This window comes from Urocitellus parryii, chromosome X (genome assembly GCF_045843805.1).
Source record: "Urocitellus parryii isolate mUroPar1 chromosome X, mUroPar1.hap1, whole genome shotgun sequence".
NCBI classification, from domain to species: Eukaryota; Metazoa; Chordata; class Mammalia; order Rodentia; family Sciuridae; genus Urocitellus; species Urocitellus parryii.
The window spans coordinates 87766965-87782702 of NC_135547.1; the positions used below are offsets into that span (position 1 = coordinate 87766965).

Consider the following 15738-nt stretch of genomic DNA (forward strand, 5'->3'; position numbering starts at 1 on the left):
CTGAAATGTGCTGAAAGTATATATAATTTATGTTGGATTTCAAGACATAGTATGAAACAAAGATTGTAAAATATCTCACACTTTTGTATAACAATTGACACATTGAAATGATAATATTATGCCTTTATTAAATAAAATTATTGAAATTAATTTACCTGTTTACTTTTTTAATGTGGCTACTAAAGAATTTTAAAGTGCATATGTGCCTAGCATATTTCTTATGGACAGTGCTAGTCTAGAATGATTTTTATAATTGTCATTTTTTTAAAAAAACAGTTTATTGCATTATGGTTTACATACCATAAAATTTATCCATTTTAAGTGCACAATTCAGTTGTGCTGCCATCACCAAAATCCAGTTTTAGAACATTTCTCTTATCCCAGAAAGATCCCTTATTAATATTTGTAGTCACTCTTCATTCTAGCCCTTAGGACCAGGCAACCATTGATCTGTTTTCTGTCTCTAGATTTGCCTTTTCTGGCCAATTCATGATAATAGAAAAATAAGTGGTCTTCTCTCACCTAGTAGGTTTTTAAGGTTTATCCATGTCAGGAGTTCATTCCCTTTCTGACCCAATAATTCCCTTCACTATCTAATTAATATTGGGTTGTTTTTACTTTTTGGCTGTTCACATTTGTCATTTTTAGTAGCTACAGAACGTGAGAAGAGTTTTTTAAAACCACCATGTAGGAAATAGTAAAGTGAAATTGCCAAAAGGAAGGTGCATGCTGAGATGAAGAGCCAGGAGCATTAGGTTCTACTCCTGGTTTTCCTACCAAAGGCTTCTCTGGGACTTAGTTTTCACATCTATAAAATTTAGTCTGGGACTAGATCATTCAGCAAATATTGCTAAAGCCCTTTCTGTGTGCAGGGCCTCTCATCAACACCCTGAAGGTCAATAAATCAGTCCCTGCCTTTGGGTATGCACAGTTGAGTACAGGACAGAGAGCAGTAAACATATGGAATAAAGAGGGATGCTGCAAAAGAACCACAAACTGGGTCATTTAAGACTGGGGTTTTAGGAAAGGGTTTGTAGAAATAGGTTAAAATGAGGGGCTCTCTCAGCAAAGATATGCCATTGTCAGATTTGCAGTTTTAGAAGATAGTTCAGGTGTTTGATAGTAGAGGCTAGTACAATAATATGGCAAGCTAGTACAGTAATACAGCAAGAAATGCTTTGAGGCAGATAATTGCCTCTAAGCAGAGAAGAAGAAAATGTACTGGAGGTAGAAACTGATATATGCCCCAAATGAATGTGGTGATATGTTCATGAATGGGAAGATTTAATTTTGTTAGGATTAGTTCATCCTGAACTATTCTAGAATCCTATCAGAGGAATCGTTGAAGGGTATAAACAGGTTCTTGATAAAAATTGGCAATTTTGCATGCAGCAGGTGTAACTTTGAGACTCTAGGTTCAATTCCCAGTGTGTGCACACACATAAGATTATTTTTTGGAGAATAGAGTTTATTTTCTTAGCATCACTGTACCTATTTCACTGTGTGTCTTTGCTAGCATCAAATGTTCATCTTAAAAGTTTTGACTTATTGTAAAAAAAGATAAAAGTATACATAGCTATTTCCATTCCTTAGTGAAACTCCAGTAAAACGACACAAAGGGGATTTTTTTTTAGGATATAAGATCACAGAGATTATGAAAACAGAGGATACAATGGTAAATAAAATTCCTGAAACTACAAAACAGACAAGGAAACTGAATCTTAAGCCAGAACTGAGAACATCTGAGAACCAACCTGATTTTTACCTCAGAAGTCCCCCAAAGGTTTGTAGTCAGTGGCACCAGACATTCTAGAGGCAAAGATGGGATGAAAATAAGGACTGGTTCAAATCTATATGAGAAGCTGTGAGCCAGGTGCTATAGCATATGCTTATGGTGCCTCCTACCTAGAGAAGCTGAGGTAGGAGGATCACAAATTCAGGGTCAGCCTGGGCAAGTTAGTTTCCATCTCAGCATAAAAAAACGAAAATGAGTCAGATGTGGTAGCGCACGCCTGTAATTCCAGTGGCTCCAGAGGCTGAGACAGGAAGATCGTGAGTTCAGAATCAGCCTCAGCAAAAGCGGAGGCGCTAAGCAACTCAGTGAGACCCTGTCTCTAAATCAAATACAAAATAGGGCTGGGGATGTGGCTCAGTGGGTGAGTGCCCCTGAGTTCAATCCCTGATACCCATCCCCCAAAAATTAAAAAAATAAATAAAAAGGACTGGGGTTAGTGGCTTAGTGTAGAGTACTCCTGGGTTCAATCCCCAGTACTGTAAAAAATAAAAAATAAATAAAAGAATAAAAAGCTGGGGGTTCCCCTCCCATGCTGGGCTGCTAGAAATGTGAACTACCTTTACTCAAGTAAGACCCAAGGATTTATTTCTGAAGAGGTTAATATAGAGGGCCCCTGGATTGAGGTCCCCTAGGTGCAGTTGAAGGTGGGGTTAACAGTGAAAATAGGATTTTTATCATTTGAGCATACTGATAGCTGGGATTTCTAGGCATTTTCTTTTGCTTGACCATTAGAACATGCGGACAGGCCTTTTTCCTATAGGCAAAAAATGTGAGGATTTTCTCTGGCCTCAAAGGAAAGAAGTAGAGTTTTCTAAACAAAATGGCTCAGGTAGATCACCCAGCATTGAAACTCACAGTTGTCAGATTTCACCTATGTACTCAGAGCTTTTTCATCTCTCTCTTTTTTTGGTACCAGGGATTTAATCCAGGGATACTGAGCCACACTGAGCCATATCCCCAGTCCTTTTTATTTTGAGATCTGGTCTTGCTCATTTGCTGAGGCTGGCCTTGAGCTTGCAGTTCTTCTGCTTCAGCCTCCTGAGTTGCTGAGATTATAGGCATATACCACCACATCCAGCAGCATCTCTTCCTCTTAAATGTAAATAGGCAGCCACAAATTAACAGTCAACTAAAGAAACCCTAGTAAATGCAATAGAAACAGACAAATAAGAAGAAAGCTACTTGGAGAAACAGAGGCCAGGAAAGGAGAAATAAACTTAACTTTAGGGTTTTTTTTTTTTTTTTTTCCCCTTTTTGTACTGGGGATTGAACCCAAGGGCACTTTACCATGGAACTACATCCCTAGTTCTTTTAATTTTTTAAAATTTTGAGACAGGGTCTCACTAAGTTTTCTGAGCCTGGCCTTGAATTTGCAATCCTCCTGCCTCAGGCTCCCAAGACCCTGAGATTAGAGGTGTGCACCACCATGCCCAGCAATAGTAACTTTCAAAGGAAAAGAAACTTCATTACTGTCTTCAGAGATAAGCATGCACAGTAGTGCCCTTTTATTCATAGTTTTGCTTTCCATAGTTTCATTTATCAGTGGTCAGCTGCAGTCTAAAAGTTTTAAATTCTAGAAATAAACAGTTTATAAGTTTTAAATTGCATACCATTCTGAGTAGCATGTTGAAGTCTTGTGCCACCTCTGCTCTATCCCACCTAGGGCATGATCATTCCTTTGTCCAGTATATCTGTGCTGTATATGCTACCCACTTGTCAGTCACATAGCTATCTTGGTTATCATATTGACTGTCAAAGTATAATAGTGCTTGTGTTCAGGTAGCCCTTGTTTTACTTAATACTGGCCCCAAAGTGCAAGAGTAGTGAAGCTAGCAATTCAGATATGCCAAAGAGAAGCTGTTAAGTGTTTTCCTTAAGTGAAATGTGAAAAATTCTCAACTTGAAAAAGTTGTGTGCTGAGGTTGCTAAGATCTACAGTAAATCTTGTGTCTGTGAAGGAAAAAGAAATTTGTGCTATTTTTAATATCACACCTCAGACTGCAAAAGATGGGCATAGCATGTGGTAAGTGCTTATTAGGAAAGGAAAGGTATCAAATTTGTGTATGTATGCGTAGGAAAAAAAAGCATTAAATATAGGATTTGGTTCTATCCAAGATTTCAGACCTCTACTAGGGGTCTTGGAATGTATTCCCCACAGATACAGTGAGAGTACTGCACTGCAAACCTGAAAGAGCAGAATACTATTTAAAAAGAACATACTAAGAACTAATTAAAAAGAGCATACTCAAAACATTGAGCTCTTGGAGCTTAAAATTTTGATAGCAGAAGTGAAACTTTTTTGTTTTTTTAAAAATGTAGTTGAGTTTCCTAGAAAATAGAATGAAAAGATAAAAATGGGGAAAGATAAAATTTGAGAATTTATCCAGGAAGTTCAAATTCAAATAGTGGGAATTATGAAAAGAAAAAATAGATGGAAACTGAGAGAATGGAATCATTGGTGAAATCATTTAAGAAAATTTCCTTTAACTGAAGAATTGAGTTTTCAGAGTCAAACAGCCTATCCAGTATATGAATGATCTACACTAAGATATATCTTGGGGATTTTCATCTCAAACACTGGGAACAGAGTAATCATGTGAACTTCTTGAGACAGAATCAGGATTAATTCAAAGCATTAGAAATAAGAATAGCTTTAGACTTTTCAACAGCAGTATTGGAATCTAGAAGACCAGAGCAAGCCTTCAAAGTGATTTTCATCTTAGAATTTTATACACAGCTGGATGTCGTGGTGCATGCCTTTTATCCTGACTCAGGTTGCTGAAGCAGGAGGATGGCAAGTTCAAGGCCAGCCTCAGCAATTTACCAAGGCCCTAAGCAACTTAGTGAGACCCTGTCTGAAAATAAATAAAAAGGGCTATGGATGTGGCTCAGTGGTAAACTGTCTCTGGGTTCAATCCCCAATAACAAAAAAGCAAAAAAACCCAAGAATTCTATATACAGTCAAGTGTGAGAGTAAGAATAGACCCCATCACCACCAAAAAACGTTTCTTCCCTCCATTTCTCAGGAAGTTCAAATATGGCAAAGGAATAAACCAAGAAGGAGGAAGTCATGGGATCTAAGAAATAGGAGGTCTGTCATAGAAGTATGAGGATCTCAGGAAGACAGCTGATCCAGACTGGATCAGATGAGAAGGCTGCATGAGAGAGTGTTATAGAAAGGTGAAAATTAATAGGAAAGGTGATTCAGACACTTGTCAGAAAGTTGGGGGTTAAATTAATAGTATGTGCAGAGAAAGTTAAGCAAATTGAGAAAAAAAGAGGCTGTCTTTTTTTTTTAACCCAGGGCCTCACACATGCCAGGCAAGTGCTCTGCCACTGAGCCACAGCTCTATGAGACTGTTTTTAACAGAGTCCAAAGCATGTCATTTAGGGTTGTTAAAGGTCAACACCAATGTAACCAGAAGAGGTGAAAGTGATTGGCTCTGGGAAGGGGAGAATGGCAGGACCTTCTGATTTTATAACAAATCATTTAGAACACATTTGACTCTTAAAACTGTGTCTGTGACTAATAAAAGTAAACATTAGTATAAAAAGTTTGGGCAGCTTAATTAAAAGTGATATTTATAATTTTTACAAAAATTACTAGGGAAGTTGAAATAATTTGATAGGTATGTTGCGTGTTTGTGACTCAAATCTTTCTGTCATCTGTCAAGATCAGAACCTTGAAAAGCAGAGACTAATGGTTCTCCCTTCAGAATTGAAGGGCCTAGGATTCTGTTGTCAGGTTGTGTACCCTGATGCTTTCCTTTGTCTCCTTAAGGACCCTGCAGTGGTTTCTGCAGACTGGAAAACCTCCATATCAATAGTCTTCACCTTTCTTGTTTTTCAGGTTGTCCGTACAAACCAGTGTGCAGGAGAATTTGTCATCACCTTTCCCCGTGCTTACCATAGTGGCTTCAACCAAGGCTACAACTTTGCTGAGGCTGTCAACTTTTGCACTGCCGACTGGGTGAGTCTGGAGTGTGGTGGGCTGGCAATGAGAAGCAGGAAAGTTGTGAGGAAGCTAAGACATCACTGCCTTCAGACTTGGCCACACTCAAACTTGAACCTGTTCACAGCTGCCAGCTGGGCGCCAGTGCATTGAGCACTATCGCCGGCTCCGAAGGTACTGTGTCTTCTCCCATGAGGAACTCATCTGCAAGATGGCTGCTTGCCCTGAGAAGCTGGACCTGAACCTGGCAGCAGCTGTGCATAAGGAGATGTTCATCATGGTGCAAGAGGAGCGGCGTCTACGGAAGGCTCTATTGGAGAAGGTGGGTGGTGGGAGAGTCCCTAGCATTAGATACCCTAGCCTAGGAGGTTGTAGGAAATGGGCCATACCAAGGAGATGTAACCTTACTCTTGGAGTGTAGTGAAAAGAACTGGATGCATCTGAATTAAAAAACTCACTCCATTCTCTGCTCTAACCTTTACTGGCAACCTTAGACAAGTCAGTTGACTTCACTGTCAGTTTTTCCATATAATATGGGAATTATAATAATGCTTAAGGGCTGGGATTGTGGCTCATTGGCAGAGCACTTGCCTTGCACATGTGAGGCTCTGGGTTTGATCCTCAGCACCATGTAAAAATAAATACATAAAATAAAGATACTGACTGTGTCCATCTATAACTCAAATAATAATAATAATATTTTTGAATAGTCCAGTGGATCAGATATAATGTTTAATAACTGACCCATAGCTGGTGATTGTATAGCAGTTCTTTATCATTATCCAGATAACTCAGTGAGACAGGCAAGCATATGAAATCCTCACTGCTGAGTATCTGGGTGACTTTATTAGGTTACTTAAACTCTCATAGTTTCACTTTCCTACTCTGTAAAATGGGAATAAATACCTGACCTGCAAGGTAGTTGTGAAACTCAGTTTGAGTTTCACATGTGTGAGGCAAGTGTGAGGCCCTGGGTTCAAAAAAAAAAGACAGCCTCTTTTTTCTCTGCTCTTTTTGGTAATGTTAATACATGAAGAAAATGAAATATGGAATATTTCTTTGAAAGTGCTATTTTCTTACACATAGGTGGTTTAGTAACTTTAATTAGGGAAATAGTGTTACCAAGTAGAAAGTGTTTCTATTTTAATACATTTCTGATAAGCATGTGTCAGTTGTGTGTGTGGCTGAGTAGAAGCTGCTACAGAGGTATAAAGTCCACCCATGTAGATTCATCTGCCACCTTCAAGCTCCACACTTATCTCTTTAGGGAACTGACTTAGTGGGGCTCCTCCATAAGATTACAGAGGAGGGTTGAGGGTATAGCACAGGAGTAGAGTGTGTACTTAGCATGCATGCATAAGGCCCCAGCACCACCAAAAAGAACAAAGTTTACAAATGAATGCTGGTCCTGAGAAATTCCTTGCTTCCTATTTGGGATGATACTTTATTATTTTAAAGCTCATAACTTTTCTGTGAATATGGGATGTAGGGAGAGTTTCAGCTATAGGAGTGTTGAAAGTCTGGGGCCTCTCAGTCATGGCATTAGTTGGTAAGTCTCTGAGGATTTCCAGGCATCATTTTCTCTCTCTGTGGTCCTATTCTTAAATGATGGCCCTGAGGCTATACTATACTATAGGAAAGAGCCAAAGCAACATGGGGAGAATAGACTTTCCTGTCCTAACATTTAGAATTCTGTACACTTGGCCCTCACCTCAGAGAGGAGTTCTGTACACCCTAGTCTTGGAATACTTAAGAGATGATGTGTGTGTTGGAATACTTTTCTTGGAGGAGAAGATTTGATTTGCATCCAGTTCTGTTTTGTTTAATTTGATACTGTGGATTGAACCCACTAAGCTATATTCCCAGCCCTTTTTATTTTTTATTGTGAGACAGGGTCTCACTAAGTTGCTGAGTCTGGCCTTGAACTTGTAATCCTCCTGCCTCAGCCTCCTGAGGCACTAGGATAACAGCATTTGCCACCACGCCTGGCTGCATCCAATTCTTAGGAGTTCATGATCCATGAAAACCTAGGGGCTTCATTTTTTATTTTTTTTTTAAGGAAGTTCTATTCTTTTTTAAATACCTTTATTTTATTTATTTTTATGTGATGCTGAGGATCAAACCCAGGATCTCACACTTGCTCTACCGCTGAGCCACAATCCCAGCCCATAGGTGCTTCATCATTAGAACATTCTTTGGCTTGGAGTCAAAGTGACTACAGTCAAATCCTTAGTTGGCAAGTTACTGACTCTTGAGACTTAATTTCCTCCTTAGTAAAATGAGATATAATAAGTATTTGTGGAGCACTGAAGTTGCTTTTTAATCCTCCTAACAATCCAAAGAGGATGGTACTGTTACCTCTATCTTACAAGAAAACTGAAACCCAGAAAGGTTTAAATAATTTACTCATGATTACACAGCTAAAATAAGTGGCACAGCAGTGGTATCTATAATTTGCAGTGGGCTTATAGCTTATGCAGAGGTTAGTTGTTGAAGTGTATAAGCAAAACTGTTAGCATCAGTATTTCTCTTTAAAATCCCTAAAATAACCCATAATATATAGCATTTTGTCTTTAAGTTACTCCAGCATAGTTGGCTTTTCCTTCATTTCTGAAATAGACTGGTTTGTCTTCATTCTAAGCAGCAGATGAAGTCACTGGCTTAGCTTTGGAAATCTTGTATCTTTAAGACATGGACACAAGGGCATGCAGTTGAATTTCTGTAATCTGGATAGATGCAGGCAGTGTCTTCTGCCTGATAAGCAGTCAGCACAAGTAACTCTTAAGCCAGGATTGTTCCCTTGAATACATTCTACATTGCTACCTCTCTGGTGCCATGGTCCACCACTGTCCTTGCCTTCTCTCATCCAAAAGGCCCTTAGTATCTAGCTGAATCTTATCTGATTTTCTTCCTCTATTAAATTCTCTGTCTCAGCCCATATTGATTTTGCCCTGATCCATCTGATTTCCTCTGCCTTGAGAGTGTGGACTTGATAAAAGGCAGGTGTGCTCTGTGAAGTTTGGCCTCTCGACCTCCATGACCATCAGCATAGATTTGAGTCTAAATTGGGGCTCAGTGGTAGCTAAGATGGGGGTTTATTCAACCCTGCCTGGTTCATAACACATGTGGTTGGATGTTCCCAGGGTATCACAGAGGCTGAGCGAGAGGCTTTTGAGCTGCTCCCAGATGATGAACGCCAATGCATCAAGTGCAAGACTACATGCTTCCTTTCTGCCCTGGCCTGCTATGACTGCCCAGATGGCCTTGTCTGCCTTTCCCATATCAATGACCTCTGCAAGTGCTCCAGTAGCCGGCAGTATCTGCGGTGAGCATGGAACCTTTCTGGAGGAAATGAGATAATGAGGAGGGTGCAGAGCTGGGCCAGACATGCTCTTCCTTGTCGTCTTCCTCCAGGTATCGGTACACCTTGGATGAGCTCCCTGCCATGCTGCATAAGCTGAAGGTTCGGGCCGAGTCCTTTGACACCTGGGCCAACAAAGTGCGAGTGGCCCTGGAGGTGGAGGATGGGCGGAAGCGCAGTGAGTGATGGGGGGGTCGGAGGGACTCCACAGGCAAGTTCTATTCCCTTTTCTACTGTACCCCTGACACCCTTCCTGTGCCTTTACTCAATACTGCCTACTTCTTGCTGCTCTCATTCTCCCTCTAGGCCTTGAAGAACTGAGAGCACTAGAGTCTGAGGCCCGTGAGCGGAGGTTTCCTAACAGTGAGCTGCTGCAACGACTGAAGAATTGCCTGAGTGAGGCAGAAGCTTGCGTGTCCCAGGCTCTGGGGCTGGTCAGCGGCCAGGAAGCTGGGTATGGCAACATGAGGTGCTAGGGCATAGAGAGACTGCTTAGGATCCAGTGCCTAAGAGAAGTGCTACAGGGGGTGGACTCTCAATACCACTAGGTGTGTCAGCAGGAAGTTGTTAAGTACCTGAGAGTATGAGGTAGCCTGGAAGGGTAAGGAGACCAGGCAACTTGTGTCTATTTTATCAGTACCTATAGGAGATTTGAGAGACAGGCTGAGGAATTTTGTGGACAGGGAGAAGTTATGGGAGAGTTGGGTTAGAACAGGATGTAGACACATAAATCTGAGCATAGCCACACGTTTTTGGGTACACAGTGGGGGATGGATTGAAGAGTCCAGGTATTGGGGTGTGTAGCTAAGTGGTAAAGGACCTGTTTCTCCTAATTTCCCTTATCCTATGAATATACTTATACTTTAAAACCCTCCCTGTAATCTGGGCAGTTGGGGAAATCCTGAGGTATGAGATCAAGGTGGATAAGTATGGTGAGGAAAGGTATTGGGTCTTACTTAGCACAGAGATGGAGGGAAGGGACTGGTTTTGGACCTGAAACCCCCACATGTGAAACTCCATAGTCCCCACAGGGTAGCTGGTCTACAGATGACCCTGGCTGAGCTCCGGGCCTTTCTGGACCAGATGAACAACCTGCCTTGTGCCATGCACCAGATTGGGGATGTCAAGGTGAGGAGGGGTGGACTTGGAATGCTGCTGAGGGATCAGAGGGACTGGGGAACCTGAGCAGCAGGTCACTTTGGGCTCCCTTAGCAAATTTAAGGTATTTGGGTGATGTAGGTTGCATGTGTGAGAAAATAGGCACGATGCAAGGGTCTAGTAACTCTCTGTTAAATGTGGGATTTGAGGGGCAGGTGACGGGTTTGAGTGTAGGATGCAGAATCAAAAGAAAGTTGTTTGGAGGAGGTAGAAGAAAAGGAGGTAATGAAAGTGCTTGTTGGGCCTGGAAAATTGAACAAAGTTCATAAAGGTAAAGAATAAGCAGGATAAGAGGAGAGCAAACACCAGTGTGAGCATGATTGTTTGTACAGGGACTAAGTGTAGGGTGGCATTTCTTAGGGCAGAGGGTCTCTCACTGCTCTGAGGGCAAAGTCCTTTGCAGAGAGAAATGAAGCAGATTCCTGACCACTCTCTATTAACAATTTCTGAGGGTGACTGGGTGTGGTGGTACTCACTTATAATCACAGTGACTAAGGCTAAGGCAGGAGGATCACAAGTTTGAGGCTATCCTTGGCAACTTAGTGAAACCCTGTCTTAAAATAAAAAGGACCAGATATATATCTCAGTGGTAGCCCCTGCTGTACCATTAAGAAAATTTAAAAACAATCTTTAGTGGTGGGGCCTAGGAGTGTGCATTTTAACAAATTCCCCAGGGCATCTTAAGAAGTACTCAATGTTAGGAATCACTGTCTTAGAGCTTAGAGGAGGAGAGCCTGGCATTTAGGTTCCCTTTTCCCAAAAGATTAGAGGGGAAGAAGATAGTGGGGCAAGGGTATGTACTGGTAGAACCTCTAAGTGAGCCCAGCTGAGGAGTTTGTTCTTCATTCCATATCCTGGTAGGGTATTCTGGAACAGGTGGAGGCCTACCAGGTTGAGGCCCGTGAGGCCCTGGCCTCACAGCCCTCTAGTCCAGGGCTACTGCAGTCCCTGTTGGAGAGGGGGCAGCAGCTAGGAGTGGAGGTGCCTGAGGCCCAGCAACTCCAGCGGCAAGTGGAACAGGCGCGATGGCTGGATGAGGTAAAACGCACGTTGGCCCCGTCTGCCCGAAGGGGCACCTTGGCTGTCATGAGAGGACTGTTGGTTGCTGGGGCCAATGTAGCCCCTAGCCCTGCTGTGGATAAGGCCCAGGCTGAGCTGCAGGAGTTGCTGACCATTGCTGAACGCTGGGAGGAGAAGGCCCACCTCTGCCTGGAGGCCAGGTAGGCCCGGCTCTTCCCCTCCATGCCCTTTATCCTTCAAAGTTTCATGGAGAACCTGAAGATGGTTGCTATAGGTGGTCTTGGATGTTTTACTCCTGTGTTGGTGTAGGGACTCTCCACCTAACTTGTGTTTCCTGTCTTGTTCTTTTTAAAACATAATTTATATACACAGAGAGGCAGAGATGCATAGAGGACTAGCCCTGTAGGCTTATGTGGTATACACACGAAAGCACAAATAACAGGCAGTTGGGCATATGTTAGTAGGAAGACAACACACATGGGGCAGTCTGATAAGACTGCAGCCATAGGTTACACACCAACAGTATGTGTAGGCACTTCCAGCAGACTGATAGACTGGTGGACAGGCAGAGGTGCAAGAGTTGTGGCAAAAAGAGATGCATGGGTGCATGCAGTCTGAAGGAAACAGGGACTGGCAGCCATCCATAGTCAGGACTCAAGCAGTTAAGCCCACATGATAACAGGAATTACAAGTGCCCAAGGGGCCTATGCAGATACATCTGGTTATCAGACTGGGCTTCTGGTCAGCTATACCAGACGGAGTCCTCTTTTTTCCCTACCTTTAGGCAGAAACATCCACCAGCTACACTCGAGGCCATAATCCGTGAAGCAGAAAACATCCCAGTTCACCTGCCCAACATCCAAGCTCTCAAGGAGGCTCTTGCTAAGGCCCGGGCTTGGATTGCCGATGTGGATGAGATCCAAGTGAGGACCACTCCCCCATCCAAGGCTTTCTGTCAGCTGAGAAGAGTTTGCAAACACTGGGTTGGGTGGGCTAAAGAGAGGAAACTTGTATGGCACATTGAGGAGGCAAAATGTGCTTGGTGAACAATGTGAGAGGAAGGGTCGCGAAGCTGGCCTGAAGAAAGTTGAGGTGCTGGTTAGGATGAAGATGGTAGGGCAGGGAACCAGTTAGTGTGGGAGTGGAGCAGAGTAGGTACCTGGAGGAGGGTTGAAGAGGAAAAACCACAGGCTAACAGTGAGGCTGGTGGTCCTGGGACGGGGGATAAGCCAGTCAGTGGATGCAGGTGTTTGGGAGAGAGCCAGGACAATGCCTATTTTCTGCTTCAAGACTGAGTCCAGTCTATCTTCTCAGCTCAGGACTGGGCAGAGTAAGCATCAGTAGACATTGGCAGTTTAAACTCAGCTTTCTCTCACCTCTGTCCTCAGAATGGTGATCACTACCCCTGCTTGGATGACTTGGAGGGCCTGGTGGCTGTGGGCCGGGATCTCCCTGTGGGGCTAGAGGAACTGAGACAACTGGAGCTGCAGGTACTGACAGCGCACTCCTGGAGGGAGAAGGCCTCCAAGACCTTTCTCAAGAAGAACTCTTGCTACACACTGCTGGAGGTGAGACCTTGCACCTTCACCCACAGCCTCTTCTCACCTGGCCTGGCTGTTGTGAGATGGCTCATATGAGAAAATGGGTTTTTGAAGGGCACCAGAAAGGGGAGGAGAGGAGAGGGTGTGGGAGGTAGGGAAGCCCGGTCATTCCCCCTCTGTCTGCCTGCCTCAGGTGCTCTGCCCGTGTGCAGACGCCGGCTCAGACAGCACCAAGCGCAGCCGGTGGATGGAGAAGGAGCTGGGGTTGTACAAATCTGACACAGAGCTGCTGGGGCTGTCTGCGCAGGACCTCAGGGACCCAGGCTCTGTGGTAAGGAGCTTAGACACAGATGGGTGAAGAGCCTGGCAATGATAGAGTTGTCTGAGCCGGGTGACCATGGGCAGACCGCTTGCTTCCTGAGCTTTACTTCTCCTGGTTTGGGAGTGGGGTGTTAAGGGGGCCAGAGAAGAGAGGGGACAGGCTGCTGACCTATTCTTCCCCCCTGTCCTGGGCACGGCAGATCGTGGCCTTCAAGGAGGGGGAACAGAAGGAGAAGGAGGGTATCCTGCAGCTGCGTCGCACCAATTCAGCCAAGCCCAGTCCACTGGCATCGTCGACCACGGCCTCTTCTGCAACCTCCGTCTGCGTGTGTGGGCAAGTGCCAGCCGGGGTGGGAGCTCTGCAGTGTGACCTGTGTCAGGACTGGTTCCATGGGCGGTGTGTGTCGGTGCCCCGCCTCCTCAGCTCCCCAAGGCCCAGTCCCACCTCATCCCCGCTACTGGCCTGGTGGGAGTGGGACACCAAATTCCTATGCCCACTGTGCATGCGCTCACGGCGCCCACGCCTGGAGACCATCCTGGCACTGCTGGTAGCCCTACAGAGACTGCCTGTGCGGCTGCCTGAGGGTGAGGCCCTACAGTGCCTCACAGAGAGGGCCATCAGCTGGCAAGGCCGTGCCAGACAGGCTCTGGCCTCTGAGGACGTGACTGCTCTGTTGGGACGGCTGGCTGAGCTCCGCCAACGGCTACAGGCTGAACCCAGGCCCGAGGAGCCCCCTTCCTATCCTTCGGCCCCTGCCTCTGACTCTCTCAGAGAGGGCAGTGGCAAGGATATGCCTAAGGTGAGCTGCTTGGCCCAGCTCTTGTCCTCAAATTCCTGTCTCCTGGCCCCTACCCCGATTTAGATTCCAGCTCTGTCCCTGCTTTCCAATTTTCATACTCTTTTGGCCCAGCCTCCCTGCCCCATTCTGTATCTGTCCAGATCCATAGACTCTTCCCTACTGGTAGCCTGTGTCTGCTCCCTCCTCTTCCAGGATGTAGAAGGTCCCAGGTTGGGGATGGAAGAATAAGGTCTGGTTCTTCAGTTTAGTTACTCTTACCCATTATTGTTTTCCTTGGCAGGTCCAGGGTTTATTGGAGAACGGAGATAGTATGACCAGTCCTGAGAAGGTGGCCCCAGAGGAGGGCTCAGGTAAGAGAGGTAGGTCTAGATGTGGTGTGGGTAGGCTGTTGACTAGATGTCACCAGAGTGACCCATATAGTTCTCAGCTCTGTCATGGTAGTGGAAACTACCAAGGACAGTCTCTAACATAGCCTGTCCCCACCCCACCTCTCCTAGATCTGGAGATGCTATCCTCGCTGTTGCCACAGTTGACTGGCCCTGTGTTAGAACTGCCTGAGGCAACCCGGGCCCCACTGGAGGAGCTCATGATGGAGGGGGACCTGCTTGAGGTGACCCTGGATGAGAACCACAGCATCTGGCAGCTGCTGCAGGCTGGGCAGCCTCCAGACCTGGAGCGGATCCAAACACTTCTAGAGGTGAGGAGAGAAATCATAGGCAGGGCCAGGAGGTCAGGCCAAGCAGGCAGGGAGCCCAGGCCTGACTGCTGGCCCACAACCTATCTTTTCTGCCTGTCTGTGATCACAGCTGGAGAAGGCAGAGCGCCATGGGAGTCGGGCACGGGGCCGGGCCCTGGAGAGGCGGCGGCGGCGGAAGGTGGATCGGGGTGGGGAGGGCGATGACCCAGCCCGAGAGGAGCTAGAGCCAAAGAGGGTACGGAGCTCAGGGCCAGAGGCCGAGGAAGCCCAGGAGGAGGAGGAGCTGGAGGAGGAGACTGGGGGTGAGGTCCCCCCTGCATCCCTCCCCAACACTGGCAGCCCCAGCACCCAGGAGAACCAGAATGGCTTGGAACCGGCGCTAGGGGCCACTTCAGGCCCCTCGTCCCCTTTCTCTACTCTGACTTCCCGGCTGCATATGCCCTGCCCACAGCAGCCTCCTCAGCAACAGTTGTGACAGTGGCTGAGCCTAGCACAGACCCCAACAGAGATCCCCCACCTTGGCCTCAAGGATCCTCTTTCTGACCATCAAGCCTGCTTCTTGGGAGGTGGGCAGGGAGGGGGGGAAGGCCAACCCCCTCCCCACCCACCCCTGAGTCCCTTGATTTTTATATTCTGACTCCAAGGTATTGTTCAGACCTCAGCTCCTGGGGGCCGGCCCCTGGAGTCCCCCCGTCCCTGGTAACCTCTAACCAGCATTCCCAGACTCCTGAGGCAGATAGACAGATGGGCAGGTGGGCAGAGGGACAACTGGGGCTGGGCCAGCACCATTCCAGAGACAAGGCCAGTGCATATGCAAACTGGGGGATCTCCTCTCTCTTCTCTTCCCCAGTTCTGGCCCTGGCCAGGCCATGCTACACTAACCTCCCCTTCCCCCTCTCACTCTTGCCTCTCCCCACTCCCCTTCCTCCCTCTCCCATCCTTCCTCTCCCTGACTGTTCTACCCAGGAGGAGGAAGCTTCACATAGCTGTGCTCAGTTTCTTATTTTAAAGGAATTTGGTTGGGGGGCTGAACAGGGCATCCTTTGGTCTGAAGAAAGCTTTTGGTGCTTGTCCTCACACCCACCTCAACCCT

The 15738-nt window shown here is 45.8% G+C and overlaps 1 protein-coding gene across 13 annotated transcripts in view; it reads left to right on the plus strand.

The window, feature by feature from the left end:
- Kdm5c (lysine demethylase 5C) overlaps window positions 1-15738 on the plus strand; it is a 45315-nt gene that overhangs the window by 17436 nt on the left and 12141 nt on the right. For 5 of the 13 annotated variants that reach the window (XM_077793918.1, XM_026407423.2, XM_077793921.1 and 2 more), the window contains 14 exons: window positions 5646-5765; window positions 5875-6069; window positions 8891-9072; window positions 9162-9286; window positions 9415-9562; window positions 10131-10236; window positions 11128-11486; window positions 12071-12209; window positions 12675-12854; window positions 13021-13158; window positions 13349-13948; window positions 14229-14298; window positions 14446-14645; window positions 14755-15365. In XM_077793918.1, coding sequence (XP_077650044.1) covers window positions 5646-5765; window positions 5875-6069; window positions 8891-9072; window positions 9162-9286; window positions 9415-9562; window positions 10131-10236; window positions 11128-11486; window positions 12071-12209; window positions 12675-12854; window positions 13021-13158; window positions 13349-13948; window positions 14229-14298; window positions 14446-14645; window positions 14755-15120 — 2928 coding nt within the window. In that variant the 3' untranslated portion in view covers window positions 15121-15365. Of the gene's footprint in view, window positions 1-5645; window positions 5766-5874; window positions 6070-8890; window positions 9073-9161; window positions 9287-9414; window positions 9563-10130; window positions 10237-11127; window positions 11487-12070; window positions 12210-12674; window positions 12855-13020; window positions 13159-13348; window positions 13949-14228; window positions 14308-14445; window positions 14646-14754; window positions 15366-15738 lie in introns of those variants that run through there. The other 8 variants (XM_077793916.1, XM_026407420.2, XM_077793917.1 and 5 more) reach the window with 4 other exon arrangements.